The sequence below is a fragment of the Corapipo altera genome, unplaced genomic scaffold (genome assembly GCF_003945725.1).
Source record: "Corapipo altera isolate COAL_440 unplaced genomic scaffold, ASM394572v1 2, whole genome shotgun sequence".
NCBI lineage: Eukaryota > Metazoa > Chordata > Aves > Passeriformes > Pipridae > Corapipo > Corapipo altera.
Genome location: NW_020884890.1, coordinates 1,646,307 through 1,662,213, shown reverse-complemented (window position 1 = coordinate 1,662,213; position 15,907 = coordinate 1,646,307). Strand labels below are relative to the sequence as shown.

General features: G+C 41.9%; 1 protein-coding gene across 8 annotated transcripts in view; it reads right to left on the bottom strand.

The window, feature by feature from the left end:
• The window catches only part of ZNF451 (zinc finger protein 451), a 38,317-nt gene extending 28,128 nt beyond the window's left edge, over positions 1 to 10,189 (bottom strand). For 4 of the 8 annotated variants that reach the window (XM_027644930.1, XM_027644931.1, XM_027644937.1 and 1 more), the window contains exons 1-3: positions 9,896 to 10,189; positions 8,859 to 8,942; positions 1,041 to 1,124 (exon numbers count right to left, since the gene is read on the bottom strand). In XM_027644930.1, coding sequence (XP_027500731.1) covers positions 1,041 to 1,124; positions 8,859 to 8,942; positions 9,896 to 10,174 — 447 coding nt within the window. In that variant the 5' untranslated portion in view covers positions 10,175 to 10,189. Of the gene's footprint in view, positions 1 to 1,040; positions 1,125 to 8,858; positions 8,943 to 9,177; positions 9,339 to 9,518; positions 9,660 to 9,694; positions 9,748 to 9,895 lie in introns of those variants that run through there. The other 4 variants (XM_027644936.1, XM_027644932.1, XM_027644935.1 and 1 more) reach the window with 4 other exon arrangements.
• Positions 10,190 to 15,907: the final 5,718 nt, after the last annotated feature.

The following is a 15,907-nucleotide window of genomic DNA, read 5'->3' as shown; positions in this document are numbered from 1 at the left end:
TGTAACTTCTATTAAAGAAGCAGCTAAAACAACTCTCCTCTCCCCACATTCAAGACAATTCAACATAAACATTAGCCTCACCAAAGCAGTAGACGAACATGGATGATTGTGCTGGGTGTCCTAGAAGTCTCCAAGAAATGAAAAATTAAGTAAATTATTTTAAGTGAGTAAACAAAATCTCTGCTGATTTGAAAGCCAACATGGAGACCACCTGAAAAACTGAGAACTGATACAATTATTGCTCTAACACTGCCTACTGTCTTCAGAAAGACAGATCATTAGCTTTTTCTAGCATAAGGGATAGGCCATACACTGTAATTTGCTCCTATTACACAACTAGCTCTAGCAATCAACACTGTAGAGTCAGCCTGTGAATATACAGAAGATCCACCTTTCCTTAAGAACCAGTATTATTACAAACATTCTCTACTCTAACACTGTAAAACAGAAGTCAAGAGATGGCTACTGCTGCCAAAACCAACTCTAGTAGGGTTAATCACTGCCTCTCTCCAAGGCCCTACAGAGCAGGCACAATAAACTCGGGGGATAAACAGAGCCTGCTTCTGACTCATACAGTCTTAGGAGGGATTATGAAGGATTAGGCAGAGATAAAACCAGCCTGTCATGGTCCTCCAACCTATACATTTTTCTTAAAAAGTTATTTTAGAAAGAAAAGGTCTGGGAGTAGACCAGATACATTTGCAGGCTAGAAACTGGACACACAGATTTCTGAGGGTGCTTGTAAAGGGATATTTTTCTTCAACCCACTTGCTAACATGACTGAAAGACAAATAAAAGTTCCAAGCCCATTTCAAGGAGGCAAAAAACAGCTCTGGAAAAAAATGGAAGTGCTGGTATTCTTGCCTTCCACTCAACAGTAGGAAAAAAAATCAAAATACTTAAATGTTATTTATTTAATTATTACTTGTTAAAAATACCTCTAATAAGGCTTTTGTGAAAAGTAACTGACAGGAAAAAATACAGAAGAGCAATTATTTTATTCAACTGAGATGTCCTAAAATATATTACAACATACTCACGTGAACATAAGAACTGCTGTTAGGTTCTTCATCTTCACTGCTGACAAGATCAATACATTCAAGTATAGGTCTTAAAGGTCCTTCCTGGAATAAAGTATTAAAACACACACACAAAAGCACTGAATTGTCATCCTTCGAGATAAAATGTTGCATACATTACAGCACATGGTCAGCATTAGCATTTCACCAAGGTTTCAAGAGAGTGCAGTAAAGGAAATTCTGGTATGGCAACTTTTCCACTAAACAGACTATTCCACAAAATTGGTAAAACATGCAAACAAGTATTCAAAAATAATCTAATACACAGATATCAAGTGGAAAAAAATCAAATTAATAATCTTGACTAGCCTAATAACATTATATTCTTCACCTTCTCAATCAACTCAGACCTACATTTTTAAAGATACTCTACCTGTGCCATTAATTCAATGGTAATAGGGTAGCAGCCTGTTAACAAGATAGGAACAGCCTTAGATTTCATTATGCAATGTTAAATGTTTTTTCCTTGTTTTTTTCTTTCAGGGTTTTTTTCGCTTTGTTTTTAAAAACACAAATTCAATTCCAAAAGTGTGATGGCCTAATCTTGGCTGGACACCAGGTGCCCACCAAGCCTCCTCAGCAGACCAAGGTTGGGGACAAAACAAGATGAAAAAAAATCCTCCTGGGTCAAGGTCAAGGCAGTTTAATAAAGTGAAAGCAAAGGCCACATGTGGAAGCAAAGGAAAACAAAAGATTTATTCTCTGCTTCCCATCATCACGCAACGACCAGCCACTTCCCAAGATGTAGGGCTTCAGCACACACAGTAGCTGCCCCATAGACAAATGATGTAATAGCGAATCACAGAATGGTTTGGGTTGTAAGGGACCTTAAAGATCACCTCGTTCCAACCCCTCTGTCATGGGCAGGGGTGCCCACTTTATCAGGTTGCTCATGCCACTGTCCTTTTCCTTAGCTTTTATTACTGATTAGACAGTATATGGTACAAATATCTCTTTGGTCAGTTCAGGTCAGCTGTCCTGGCTATGCCTCTCCCAAAATCTTGCCCATCCCATGCTTACTGATGAGGGGGGAAGGTTGGGGAGTGCCTTGATGCTGTGGGAGCTCTGCTCAGCAGTAACCAAAACACTGGTGTGTTATCAACACCTTTCTAGTCACCAATGCACAGCACAGCACTGTGAGGGCTGCTATGGGGAAAACGAACTTCATCTCAGTCAGACCCAATAAACAAGAAATTAAACTCCTTGGGCATTTCAAACATTAAGAAAGTGGGAAACAGTTCATACACATTTAAGCCCTGAAGATTACTACTCTCTGAGCAGATATTCCACAGAGAGGTCACAAGTGTCTTCTCTGTATTGGATTCACAATGAGGGGGAGGTCATTTTATTTTAAAAGGAAACACATTTTACCCATTCACACCACATACTCAGAAGCACAAAGACACACGTCCAAACAGTCTGTCCAGTACTCAGTTTCAAAGATATACATCCAGGAAGCCTTGTCAGGACTCCATGCATGAATATGGAGGCCCAACAACCCTGACTATCAACAAATACTCAGGTCTTCTCTATTCTTTCTAGCTTGACAGCCATATGCTTCTTTTGCATGCATATTTCCCATCTTTTGTCCCTCTTTTCCATTCCCTCTGTGAGTCACTAAAGGTTACTGACTGGTTTTGTTTTCTCCTTAGGATGTCTCCAATTCACTCTCTAATCATACCAATTTTACCATTTCTAGTACAAGTTTCCAGTAGAGAGTACAATGTCGGAACAAACATAAAAAAGCAAACATAAAAGAAAAACTGGAGTCAGCAACCCAAACGAAGCACATAGGCTGTAACTTTTTTAAAGAAGATGTACTAAATAACATGTGGAACTCCATCCATACTCATTGCTGTAAGTCTTCAGTTTTTAAAGGCAAAAAAAGAAGCACTATGTCCATATAACATGATGTCATGCAAAAAAACCCCAAACCTGTATCATGCTAGAGCATCATCACATGCCAACTAAATAATCAGTATAATGAACATGAAACAGAATGAGTAAGTCCACATACACCAAACAAAAATATTCCTAGTGACCCTAACTCATACCCATGGTCACATGTGTTTGTATCTTCAATGAGAGGCAAAGTGAACTAAAATCTTCACATGCCACAGACAGATTTTGCACATAGATGCAGATTCTGGAAGTTATTATCCAGTTTCAAAGTAAATAAACAAAAACCAAAGATAAGTTTATTTTTTTGTAATGCCAGGGGTGATGGTTTGGTTTTTTGTTGGTTTTTTTGTTTGTTTTAAATCTGTACATATAATGCCATCTAAATCATGACAGAGTTTTTGACTGAACTACAGAATTAGCCATTTGTCTGGCAATATATCTGGCAGATACCACAGAGCTGTTATATACTCCATATTTATGCTTTATTTCTTAGAAAGTTAAGTTTTCCAGGCAGAAGAAGGACTTACAGTACCCAGCAGACTGACTTCTTGAAGACGTATAGTACCATCTCTGCCATATATTTAGCAGTTTCTTCAAGATATTAACAGTGAACCACATAGGGTAGGCTAGGAAGACTTACTGCCTCATGAGGAGTAGTGGAGAGAAAAGCAGTGTGCAATCCTCTCTAGTGCTCTTACTGCGTCTCATTCTTTACATTGTTCCACCTTTCAAGGCAGTAAAGCTGTTCAGCTGGCCAGGCATAAACAGTCACCAGGGGGGAAGAGGAATGATATCTTGGACAGATAACAAAAGCTTATATGAATCAAGCTGCAGGCCTCAAATTACCCCAAAAGAGTGCTTAATTTTTTAGGATTAAATAAACATAATATGGTTTTCTAAATGAAATATATAAAAAATCCATTACAGATTTGTTTCTGTAGAAACTGACAGTCTCTGTACAACTTCTAAGAAATTAAATCTTTATTAAACAGCTGTTAGCAAGTAACAGTTCAAAGACACACTCAGACCACCTGACTATCCAATCAGCTCAATAATGTGTTTTGAAATGTTCAGCTCTGATCCTAACAGCTGTACCTTCTTCAAAGGCAGAGATTTCCCCTATTTGTGTTTATTTACTCCCTGGGTTCAGCAACTAAATAGAACGTACAAAACTGACAGCTGAAATGCAGAATAACTTGGTTTCAAGTCTGGGAAGCTCTAATGACAAGAACAGTAAATTTAATGCAAGTAATATTACACTTGTCTAAATGCTGTTTGCACACATGAAATGTTCTTTTTTCCTATCAAATTCTGTGCCTTTTTCTATCCAATTTTTGCATAATGCTCAGCTCCATTTGAGGATGAGCCTCAAATTCAAAGTTATGAGAATTTTAATTACTTTGGTTTTTTCCAACTGGTTCAACTAAATATTAATACCAACACTGAGGATTCCATCATTGTAGGAGAGCTAAGAACCTGTGGATCAGATAGCTTTGTCCAGCTCTTCGTAACTCCCCACAAGATGAGCACCACCAGCTAAATAGCATCTTGGCACAAAAGAGCCTCAGATTACAGAAAAATAACATGCTCTCAATGAACAGCTGAAAGCTGGGGCCTCTCTAGTTGACTATACTGGCATACCTGCACCCAGAAAGACATCAAGTACTAAGTACTCAGATGCACTAGCACTAAGATATGCTCAGTCTTCACATCTTGTAAGCACGTCCTTCACATTCAAACAAACAAACAAAAATATCAAAACCCAAACACAAAACAAGCAAAGAAAACCAAAACCCCAACCAACCAAAAACACCCCAACCATTCTCCACTCCTCAATTACTTCTCTAAATAATCTTCAAAAGCCACTCTTCTCACCAACCAACAGCGATGCCACAGAGCTACCAACAAAAAAAATCGCACCTTTTTCAGTTAGTAAAAGAATTTCTAGGTTTTTAAGTATCCAGGCAGCTGTGGCATATCTGCTGTTATTCACAGCTTTGCCTGAAAGCATCAGCATTAAATCAACAAAACTGTAATTTCACTATGCTACACAAAATACCAATTTTAACTGTTGATATAATCAAAACTGTTTAATTGGCAACTGGTAAAGATGGAGCTTCATATTCATCTCCAAAGACCGTCTTCTCAAGGACTTCCGTGAAGCTCATTTTTACTGCCTCCACAAGTTTTCTCCAAAAGCCCTAAACTGTGGTGTCTTTCTCCTCCTCCCTCATTTCACTCAGTCTTTGGGTAATCAGGCCTAGCTAACAGACACAGTGTCCATCATGCAAGGTGTTTTATTTTTTAGCTGTAAGTGCATTCAGACCAAATACCCAGTTTACTTAAACAGCACAATTAAACTTTTGCATAATTATACACACACCAGCTTTCATGTATGTGACCACAAACTTATCATCGACAAATATTTATGAGAGCATAAATTGTGTATACACTATGTAAACACACTTATCATAGAACAAGTTTACAATAAAATAAATTTTAAAAACTGACACAAGTAGTACTATTTGTGCTCTAAATCTGTGCCCTAACAGACGTCCAACTTCAAGACTGAGTAACTGACCAACACTGCGAACCAACAAACACTTATAAAGTTTTGATTTCTATAACCTAGTAAATACAAAAATTCAAGTCCTTGGTTAACTTGAGTGCAAAAATAAAAGTTCTACTTTGGAGATGCTTCCTAACACCACTACCATTTTATTCAGCTCCTGTTGCAATACAACTAAAAGCCAGAGAGACAAATACTTCAGTTGAATAGCTAATATTTAATATCTCAGGGAGAAAGGAAGCAAAATATTTAAATGGTAACTACTGTATTTTAGTTAATCACTTGATTTGGTGTATTAACTAATTCCCCTCTAAGTCCAATGCTTTTGGTGCAAACCGTGGAAACTTGAGTTATCTATCTACTTAAGTGCTACAGACCCCATTACATCCGTGAATTTCTTCACTCTTGCCTTATCCTTCCCAAGAAAACAAAATGGGGGCAAGACCATCCTATCTTAAGAAACTAGGAATAACAGCTTGCATTGCAGATTAAATTATATTTTTCTGCTGGTATTCAAAACTTAGAATGTAATGAAGTGGACAAAATACATTGTAATGACAAAGTAAAAGGTGGGAAATTAAGTAAGAATAATTTTAAGTTTTCTGGATGAGGATTAAACTGACTGTAAAAGCTAAAAGACTCTGGCAGTAGCAGAGATTGCCTTTGCTCCATCAAATGAGGACTTTTTGTCCTTAAACACCCTAATACAGTGAAGGAAAGGGAAAGAAAAAACAAAACAAGGAAAACCAAACCAAAGAAACAAAAAAACCCACACCAAAACCACACTCAGCTGTCAAGAAGAAAAATAAAAGGGGGAAAAAAACACAGAGATCACATGGCCTACAACTAATTGTTGTCTATTAAAATGAACACAGGTTGAAATACCTCAGTAGCTTCTCTAATTCAATTTATACAGTACCATCTTGTGCACTGGGTCTTTAGGACATGGACGCAATTGGGTAGCATCCATATGCAACATTTATGGAGCCTACACACTTCCAGCCATACACATTATTATATGGAAACAATGATCTGAAGCTAGCCAAGTAGTCTGGAAATCCTTTTGCAAAGTCTAAAGTCATCCTCACTCGGAGTGAAGGAGAGATCTGAGGAGACACACTGCTGACACTAGGTGCTGGCCACGGTCACATGTCTTTCCCATGTATTCATCAATGACAAAAGTAAGCTTCTCATCCCAGTATATAAATCCTGCAAAAGACTATGCACAGTCATCTTATCATATCTAGCAGCCTCTCTTGAAGCAACTGTCACTGGGACCACAAATAATCTGTATTATCCACAGGCAGAGCCAAGAAAATAAAAAGAAAGTAGTTAGAAGTGTTGATTTTAGTTCTTTTCTTTCAGTTCTCTTTCAGTCACTGCTCCTGGTGCTCCAGCAGCCCTTCAATCATTATGCATTCCAAGCTATACTAGCTTCCTCATTCTTTGCCCAGTTTGAAGAAAATGAAGCTTTTACAATGATGATAATAAAATTATGGAATGGTTTGGGTTGGAAGGGTCCTTGAAAATCATCAAGTATCAATCCACCTGCCATGGGAGGGACACCTTTCACTAGACTAGGTTTCCCAGAGCCCCATCCAACCTGGCCTTGAACACTTGCAGGGATGGGGCATCCACAACTTCTCTGGGCAACCTGCTGCAAAGCCTCACTGCCTGCACAGTAAAGAACTTCTTCCTAATATGTAATCTAAATCTACTCTCAGTGTGAAGCCAATTCCCCTGGTCCTGTCACTACATGCTCTTGTAAATAGTCCCTTTCCATCCTTCTTACAGGCTTCCTTCAGGTACTGGGAGGCCACAACTACGTCACCCTGAAACCTTCTCTTTTCCAGGCTGAACAATCTCAATTTTTTTAGTCTTTCCTCGCAGGAGAGGTGCTCCATCCCTCTAATCAACTTAGTGGCCCTCCTCTGGACTCACTCCAACAGGTCGATGTCCTTCCTGTGCTGGAGACCTCAGAGCTGGATGCAGCACTTCAGGTGGTGTGGAGTGAAGGGACAGAATCCCCTCCTTTGACCTGCTGAACACGCTGCTTTTGATGCAGCCTAGCATACAGTTGACTTTCTGGGCTGCAAGCCCACACTGCCAGTTCATTCACCAACACCCCAAATCCTCTGCTGCAGACACACATGAATGCTTGTATGTATATAATGAACTTGGAACTCACTAGTTAATTTTGACCCAATCAACTACAAGATTAAGAAGTCTCTGAGATATTCAACTACTTAAAAATCCTTCATATTCGAGCATCTAAATACCCCTGCAGAAAAGTCTGTACATTGAACCTAGGCTTTAATCAAGCACCATATAAAATAGAGCAGGAAAAAAATCTAGTTATTGTTCAGCATATTGTTCAAAAATGAGACAAATCCACAGGAAATCAGGCATTAATAATCTTGGCATCAATTAATCACTTGATCTTATTCATATGACTTGTTCCTTCAGGAAAAACATCTTTAGATGTGTAGATGTGGCACTTAGGATATGGTTTAGTGATGGGCTTCACAGTGCTGGGTTAACAGTTGAGTCAATTAGGGACATGGTTTAGTGGTGTACTTCGTAGTGCTGGGTTAACAGTTGGAGTCAATGATATTAACGGTCTTTCCCAACCTAAAAAAACTATGTTCCTATGTAACCCTGCAATTTAGCACCACTTCACTGATGACAGATTGAGTCCAGACCACAAGCAGCATGAAAATATTCTGCTTTTCTTGGACATCCAATAGATAAAAGTGTCTTGAAGTTACTGACATCTTTTATGTGAATGTATTAGATTACATGTTGTACTGTAGCTACTATAGAGTGCTTCACACCTTGAGAGGGCTGTTTAAACCCGCTAACCTGTAATTTCCTCCCTCTTCTTCTAAACCAAGTACAGTGTTTTTAACATTGTTTTGCTTTATTCCATTAAGTAAAGCGGGACTATTCATGTAGCAAAATGCTATCACCCGATTACCAAAGTCCTCTACAGTGACTTCTTATATATGTAATTGATCACTGTAATTCCCCACTGACCTGCTGGGATACTCCAGTCCATATTCTCTCTATAGGACCAAATGACATAATCTCATACTCTTTCAAGAAAGGGCACATAAATCTTTAAGATCAACTTGTTATCTGACACAGAGGTTCACAAATCAAATTTTCTTTAAATGCAAGAGTAATGCTTTCCATCAAAATGTAATCACCATCAACAGAGTAAACAAAGTCCCCCTCCTGTTTAACTGGACTATTGAGAATGTATTAATTACAACAAGCAGTGTGCTTCCAGTACAAGATCTACTTACTCCAACAAACTCAATCTCGTCTTCACTTTCAGAAGCTGGTGATTTACTCCTGTGAAGGCTGACAGAGCTATGAGACTCCATTATCTAAACAGACAGAAATCAAAACATGATACAGCATTTTATTTTTTTTCTTTAACTAAACAGCATTTTCCATTTTATGTCTGCTTTGGCTTTACAGTCTATCTGCACTCAACAAGCCTGTCTCTCATTCACTGACAATTATCACTGATACCCGAAGAAGCAATAAACGACTTCGACTCGAACCACGCTGCTGTATTTTTCCAAGTATGCAAAACATAGCTTAACCTACAAAGCATACCAATACCTATACTCCTCCAGCAGCCACCGCTGCAGTGTAGCAGCCCAGTAACATGCTTGAGGCCGAAACCCCAGCGAGAGCCGAGGCCTGAGCTTCAGCCTAGCGGCTCCCAGGCACGACCGAGCCGGGGCAGGCCGGTAACAGCCGCGGGCGAGCTCGGTCGTTTTGAGCAGCCGCGGCTGTTTTCGCTGCTCCGGGCCGCTCTAGGACCGCGGCAGAGCCAGAGGGCTGAGCTTCGTGCTCCAAAACAAGCGCCGTCCCGCCCAGCTCCGGCCGGGCTCCGCGAGCGGCGCGGAACGGCCCCGGCAGCCCTGCCCCAGCGGGCGGCGGTGCTGACTCACGTTTCTGGCCCCGCACGGGCCCCCCGCCCCGCGGGCTGCGTTCGGCCCCGCCGGGCTGACGGTTCGGCTGCTCGCCGGGCACAGCCCCGCGGGCGCTGCGCTAAAACCGGCGGCCCCGAGCTCCGCCCCGGCCCCGCTCATTCACCGCCCCCTCCCGCAGTCACCATCGTCCCGACCTGCTGTGTCCCCGCTTCCTCTGCGGCCCGAGGGCGGCGCGGCGGGCAGGGGTGGGGCGGGAGCGCTGCGGGGCTCGCCGGGAGCGGGAGGTGCCGCCCGCTGCGCCCCGCGTTGCCCATGGCAGGTGCCTTCGCCACCGCGGCAGCGCCATGGCGCGGACCCCGGCCGGAGCTCCGGGCGCTTTCCTTCTCTCGTCTTACCTTCAGCTGCGCTCCATCGAGTTCCTGCTCGGAGGGGGGAAACCTCCATGCCGCTTCCGGGGGAGGGGGAGGAGGAAGGGCCGCCATTGGGGCTGGCAGCGGAAGGGAGGGAAGGCGGGAAAATCGCCCATCTGCCTGCCTGTGCGTGCCCAGCCTGCCGGTGCCCAGCCTATCTCCCGGTGGTTCTATCCAGCCCAGGCATCTACAAAGATCCTTTGTGAGGATCTTACGGGAGGTGGTGCCACGGGCACTAGTGAAGTCCAGATAAACAATGTCCATTACTCCACTCGTCTACCAGGGCAATCAGTTTATCATAGAAGTTTATCAAGTTGGTCAGGCCTGATTTCCCCTTGGTAATTCCATACATATGACTCAGTGATTTTCTTGACACTGAAGTACCTGGAAATGGTTTCTGGGAGTAGCTGCTTCGTTACCTTCCCAGGGATCAGGATAAGGCTGATGGGCCTGTGGTTCTGTGTGACCTCCTTCCTGCCCCTCTTGAAGATGGAGGTGGCATTTGCTTTCCTCCAGCCTCAGGCACCTCTCCTAGTCACCATGATCAATGAAAGATTATTGAGAGTGGCCTTGTCACAACATCCATCAGCTCTTGTCAGTACCTGTGAGTGCATCCTGTTAGGACCCATTGACTTAGCATATGTCCATTGATCCTCTCCCGCCAAATGTTCATCTTCCTTGGTTCAGCCTTTCCCCCTGGTTTCTGGAACCTGGGATTCCTGAAGGTTGGTCTTGCTAGTAAGGACTGAGTCAAGGAAAGCATTCACCAACTCAGCCTTTTCCAAGTCCTGTGTCAGCAGGTCATCCCTCTCATTTAGCAATGGGCCCACATTTTCCCTAGTCTTCCTTTTGTCACCTATGAACTTACAGAAGCCATTCTTGTTGTCTTTGACATCTCTAGCTAGATCCAATTCCAGTTGTGCTTTAGCTTTCCTAACTTCATCCCTGTATGTTTGAACAATGTTTCTGTGTTTCTCCCAGGTTACCCATCCTTGCTTCCACCCTTTGTATGCTTCCTTTTTTTATTTGAGTTTGGCCAAGGAGCTCCTTGTTCATCTATGCAGGCCTCATGGCATTGTTGCCTAATTTCCTACTCACTGGGATGAACTCTTCTTGAGCTCGGAGGAAATGATCTTTAAATACTAACCAACTTTCTTGGACCCCTTTTCCCTCCAGGGCTGTACCCCATGGGACTCTTCCAAGTAGATCTTTGAAGAGCCAAAATTCACTCTCCAGGGTTGTAAGCCTGCTTTTTACACTTCCCCTCCCCTCAGGATGCTGAGCTCCACCATCTCATGGTCACTACAGCCAAGATTACCTTGAGCTTCACATTCCCAACAGTCTCCTTATTGCTATGAGGTCCAACAAAGCATTGCTTATTATTGGTCTTTGTTGACTCCTTTATGACTTGGAAGAAGTTATCAGTGCACTCCAGGAACCTCCTGGATTGCTTATGCCCTGCTGTATAGTCCCTGCAGCAAATATATGAATGGTTGAACATGACAATGTGAGGCTGCTCCTCTCTGTCTACCTCATCCACTTGTTCTTCCTGGTCAGGCAGCCTGTAGCAGACACCCTCTATAATGTTGCCTTTACCTGTCCTCTCTTGAATCCTCCCGCAAGAACTCTCATTCAGCTCCTTGTCCATCCCCAGGCGTTGCTCCATGCACTCCAACCGCTCTTTCACATAAAGGAGAACTTCCCTTGCTTGATGTCCTGTCCAGTCCTACCTAAAGAGCTGGTCTCCATTCATGGGAGCTATCCCACCATGTCTCTGTGATCCCAACAAGATCGTAGCCTTGCAGCTGCACACGGACTAACTTATCATGTTTATTCCCTGTGCTGCATACATTAGTATGCAGGCACTTTAGAGAGGCACCCCAGCATGTTGACTGCCTAGAAAGGGTTTGGGGGATTTCTCCATTATGATGTTTGGTAGACATTTCTTTGCTGACACTCAAAGAAGGTGAGCCCTCTTAAGCCCCATCTTATTGTTTTGTGTGTTCCTGTCACACCACCCTATGCCCTTTGCTTTTCTCCGTGTCCATCAATCCCTCACAGGGCTGCTGGTTACTCTCTCCCTCTCCCTTACTTCTTAGTTTAAAACCTTCCTTATGTAATCAGTGATCCTACTAATAAAAATAGCTTTGCCCTGCTTAGTGAGGTGGCTCTCACCTCTCTCAAGCAGACAGTGATCTGCAAGCATGGTCCCATGGTCATACAACTCAAATCTCTGTCACCAACACAGGTTCTGCAAGCAATTATTTACTTGTCCTATTAGTGCCCTTCTCCTCATTTCCCCTCATTGGCAGGGTCAAGAAAACACCACTCAGACCCCCATGCCCATGATTCTTGCTATTTGTCTGCTACTACTCTCCTGCTTCCTCATGTAGTTACTTCTAGCCACCTAAAGAAAAAGTCAGTATGAATCATCTTTACTCAATGCACTGGCTTTGAGTAAGCTGAACAGTGTAAATGTCACCTATGAGTTCTGTGTTGGTATAAAAGAGCTGCTTGCACACCCACAAAGCACTTCACTGGTGTGTGCTTATCAAATCCTATATACACAGGAGAGAAAGAATTCAGGGTTGCATGTTAAATTTTGGTGTTATGTGAGCTTTGTGAATAAACAACTATCAGTAATAACATATCATGTGGTATTTAATGTAAGCGTTAATTTGGTGCACTTATTTTTCTTGAAAACATAGTTACTAATGTTAGTTTAAAGCCTTTTTCATATATGTACGAAAAAACAGCTTTATGACAGGAGATGGATCTACTGAACTGCTAGTTATATCTACTAGTTATATACTTATTACCAAATTTGTACAACTTAATCACCCTTGTTGAATTGTATAAACAACACTGATTTGACCAGTTTTATTTCATTGCTAAAATAATGGAAACCTCACTACCACTTGGAAAATTAAAGTCATTGTTGCAGCCTAAACTTTAATATTTTGCATTTATAACTTAAATTTGCTAACAGAATGTTGACAGCAGTCATTCTGTTTGTGGCTTGCTTTTTCATTTCATAACTTCTGATTCTTGAGAATAGATAATATGAGGAGCCGTAGTAACAAGTTACTAAAACAGCAAGGTGGTATTATTTTTCCAAACTTTGAGACCCTATGAAGATGACATTAATTTGAATATGAACTTTTCTGTAGTAATTGATGTAAAGGTTTACTCATGCAATGACAAATCCAAAATTCCTCTTTGTATGTAAACAATACAGTTAAGGAAAAAAAATAGTAAGCGAATTGCCATGCAATTATGTCAGCATTTCCAGCATGCTAACAAAACTCAGAATTCCAGAATTTGTGTATTTCATCTACTTCCATGGAAAGCACAGTTTTCAGACTTTGACCCAGTTTAGGAATGTTCTTATGCAGAGCTTGTTGGGAAGGGAAGGAGAGAGGAGGCAAGGTGAGAAAAGGCAGGGGTTTTCATAAGCTCTTCATGAGCTAAGATCTCTAAGTTCAAACATCCAAAGGAGGTCTGGGTATCATATAGAATGTGGAAGCTGTTTCTGAGCAGACTGTCTTTATAAACTCAGTAGCACTCTCTAGCAAATAATTCCACATAGTCACTACATACTGGTCAGATTATATGACTAACACATCTGTTCTAGAGCAGGCAGCAGTTACAAGTATTGAGGCCATGTTACTGAGAACACAGCTGCCTTGGGCAGGACACATCTCCAGGATGAAGGACCACCGCCTCCCTAAGATCATGCTCTATGGTGAACTTGCCTCTGGCTGCCGCAAGAGAGGAGCCCTGAAGAGGAGATACAAGGACTCCCTGAAACAACATCTCAGCCTTGGTCATATCAATCATCATCATTGGTCTACTCTGGCCTCCAATCGGAAGGCCTGGAGACACACCTTCTATAACGCTGCTGCTTCTTTTGAGAAAGCACGCAGGATCACTCTTGAGGAGAAAAGACAACACAGAAAGAATTGTGTCTTGTCGATACCAGCTAAGGAGTCTTTCCGCTGTGCCTTTTGCAACCGGACTTGTCTATCTCACGGTGGCCTTTTTAGCCACCAGCGCGCTTGTAGCAAGTGTGGGTAGAGTCCTTCCCAAATCTTCGTTGGCGAAGCCTAGCCATGATGAGTATAAGGACACAGTCACTATGTGTCCTTAATTATAGGGCAGGTTTAGATTAGATATTAGGAAGACATTCTTTACTTGAAGGCGGTGAGGCACTGGAACAGGTTCCCCAGAAAAATTGTGGATACCCCATCCCTGGAACTGTTCAAGGCCAGATTGGATGGGGCTTTGAGAAGCTTGGCCTAGTGAAAGCTGTTCCTGCCCATGACAGGGGGGCTGGAACTAGATGATCTTCAAGGCCCCTTCCAACCCAAACCATTCTATGATTCTGTGATCTGAATTCAAACATATTTAAACATCCTTGTTTCTCTCTTGGCTCCCTAAAGTAAGTGAAACATTGATTGCCCTTTTAACCATTGATTTCCCTCTTGTATCAACATGGCATACTGCCACTTATTCTTGATCTAGGAAATTCAGGATCTTTTGACTACTATTTGTATACCCTAATAAGAGGAGACATGAACTTGACATGCATTAAACCCCCTGATTTATTCAACAGTATAGTTTTTCACTAAGGTCTTTATCCCATTCTTCACAGATTTCAATATTCTTCCTGCCTTAGGAAAGCAAGTGCTCTTCTGAGCACTTCATGATAAACAATGACGAAATTCTTTTCCATGGTAACCTTCAAATTCAATCTAATATGCATTAATAGAAATAAATAGTTCAAAATATTACTCTTAGTATTGCTTACCTTTTCAGTAGTAACTCTACAGTAATAACTCTATAGTTATTAAATGCCATACAGTCATATAGCTGTTAGTTTCTTCTGCAGTAGCCATCAACCTTCTCCAGTTGCGAGAACTGCAACTAACATGTCCTCTGTCACTCTTATAAGAAGAATTTTACACTTTTACCACCACACATTTACCTATCACCAATAATTTTGATTTTAGTGCAAATTTTGGGAGAAGTAGCATTATGCTTCCTGTTAGAACTTTCTGACAGAAACTGAAATAGTTAATGGCTTAAACATTTTGGGGATCACCAAAAGACTTTTGTCCACTATAACAAACTGCAAAGAAGCAGCTGCTCATCTACCAAAACCCACCCCTCTCTAAATATGCCTACTAATTTGGACTGCAAAAGGACCTTGAGATAAGGAAATACCATTGACCAACTATCACAGGTGAAAGGAGAAGTATGTATCCACACGTGTAAGAGGTTGTACTGCTAATATTCAAACACCTGCAGTAACTACCAGATGCTGTAAGAGACTGGTGCTGATGGCTCACATACTTGGATGGCTGCTTTGATGGTGATGCACAGAGTGGCCTCCCAGATGCAAAAGGGTGTGCATAAACTGCAGCTACAAACTGGACTCCAAGATAAGAGGCTGATAAGAGGCAAATCCTGCAAAGTGGGATAGTCCTTCTTGTCATGCCCATGTCCTCCCTTAGACGATGACTCAGCTATAAAAACCCTCTGGGAAGCACTGAAGACATTCACATGTAGCCTGAGCTGTTCATCTCAGATGATTGACCATAAGGGGGCTTGTCTGATTCAACTACACTGACATAAGTGACAGCTGAAACATCTTAGAAGGTGTCAAAGACTTGTGAAATGTCCCATGATCCAGTATTACATCATCCAGGGGAGGTACAGGGAGAGTTTCCATGTAGCCTCCGCATAATATAAACCCCATGAAACTAGAGCTTTGTGGACTCTTTCCCCTCACCACTTGGCAGACACAGAGAAGACCAGAAGGAAAGGACCAAAGGGATGTTGTCAGAATCTATGGAGTGGTGATATCTTTTTTCTACTTAATCTGTTTCACTGTCACTCTCACCCCTCCATCCCCTCCTTTCCCCTATCTCTCTCTCCCTCCTTGAACCCTTCATTTACTGCTAAATAAAATCCATACTATTGACTTTGGCATGT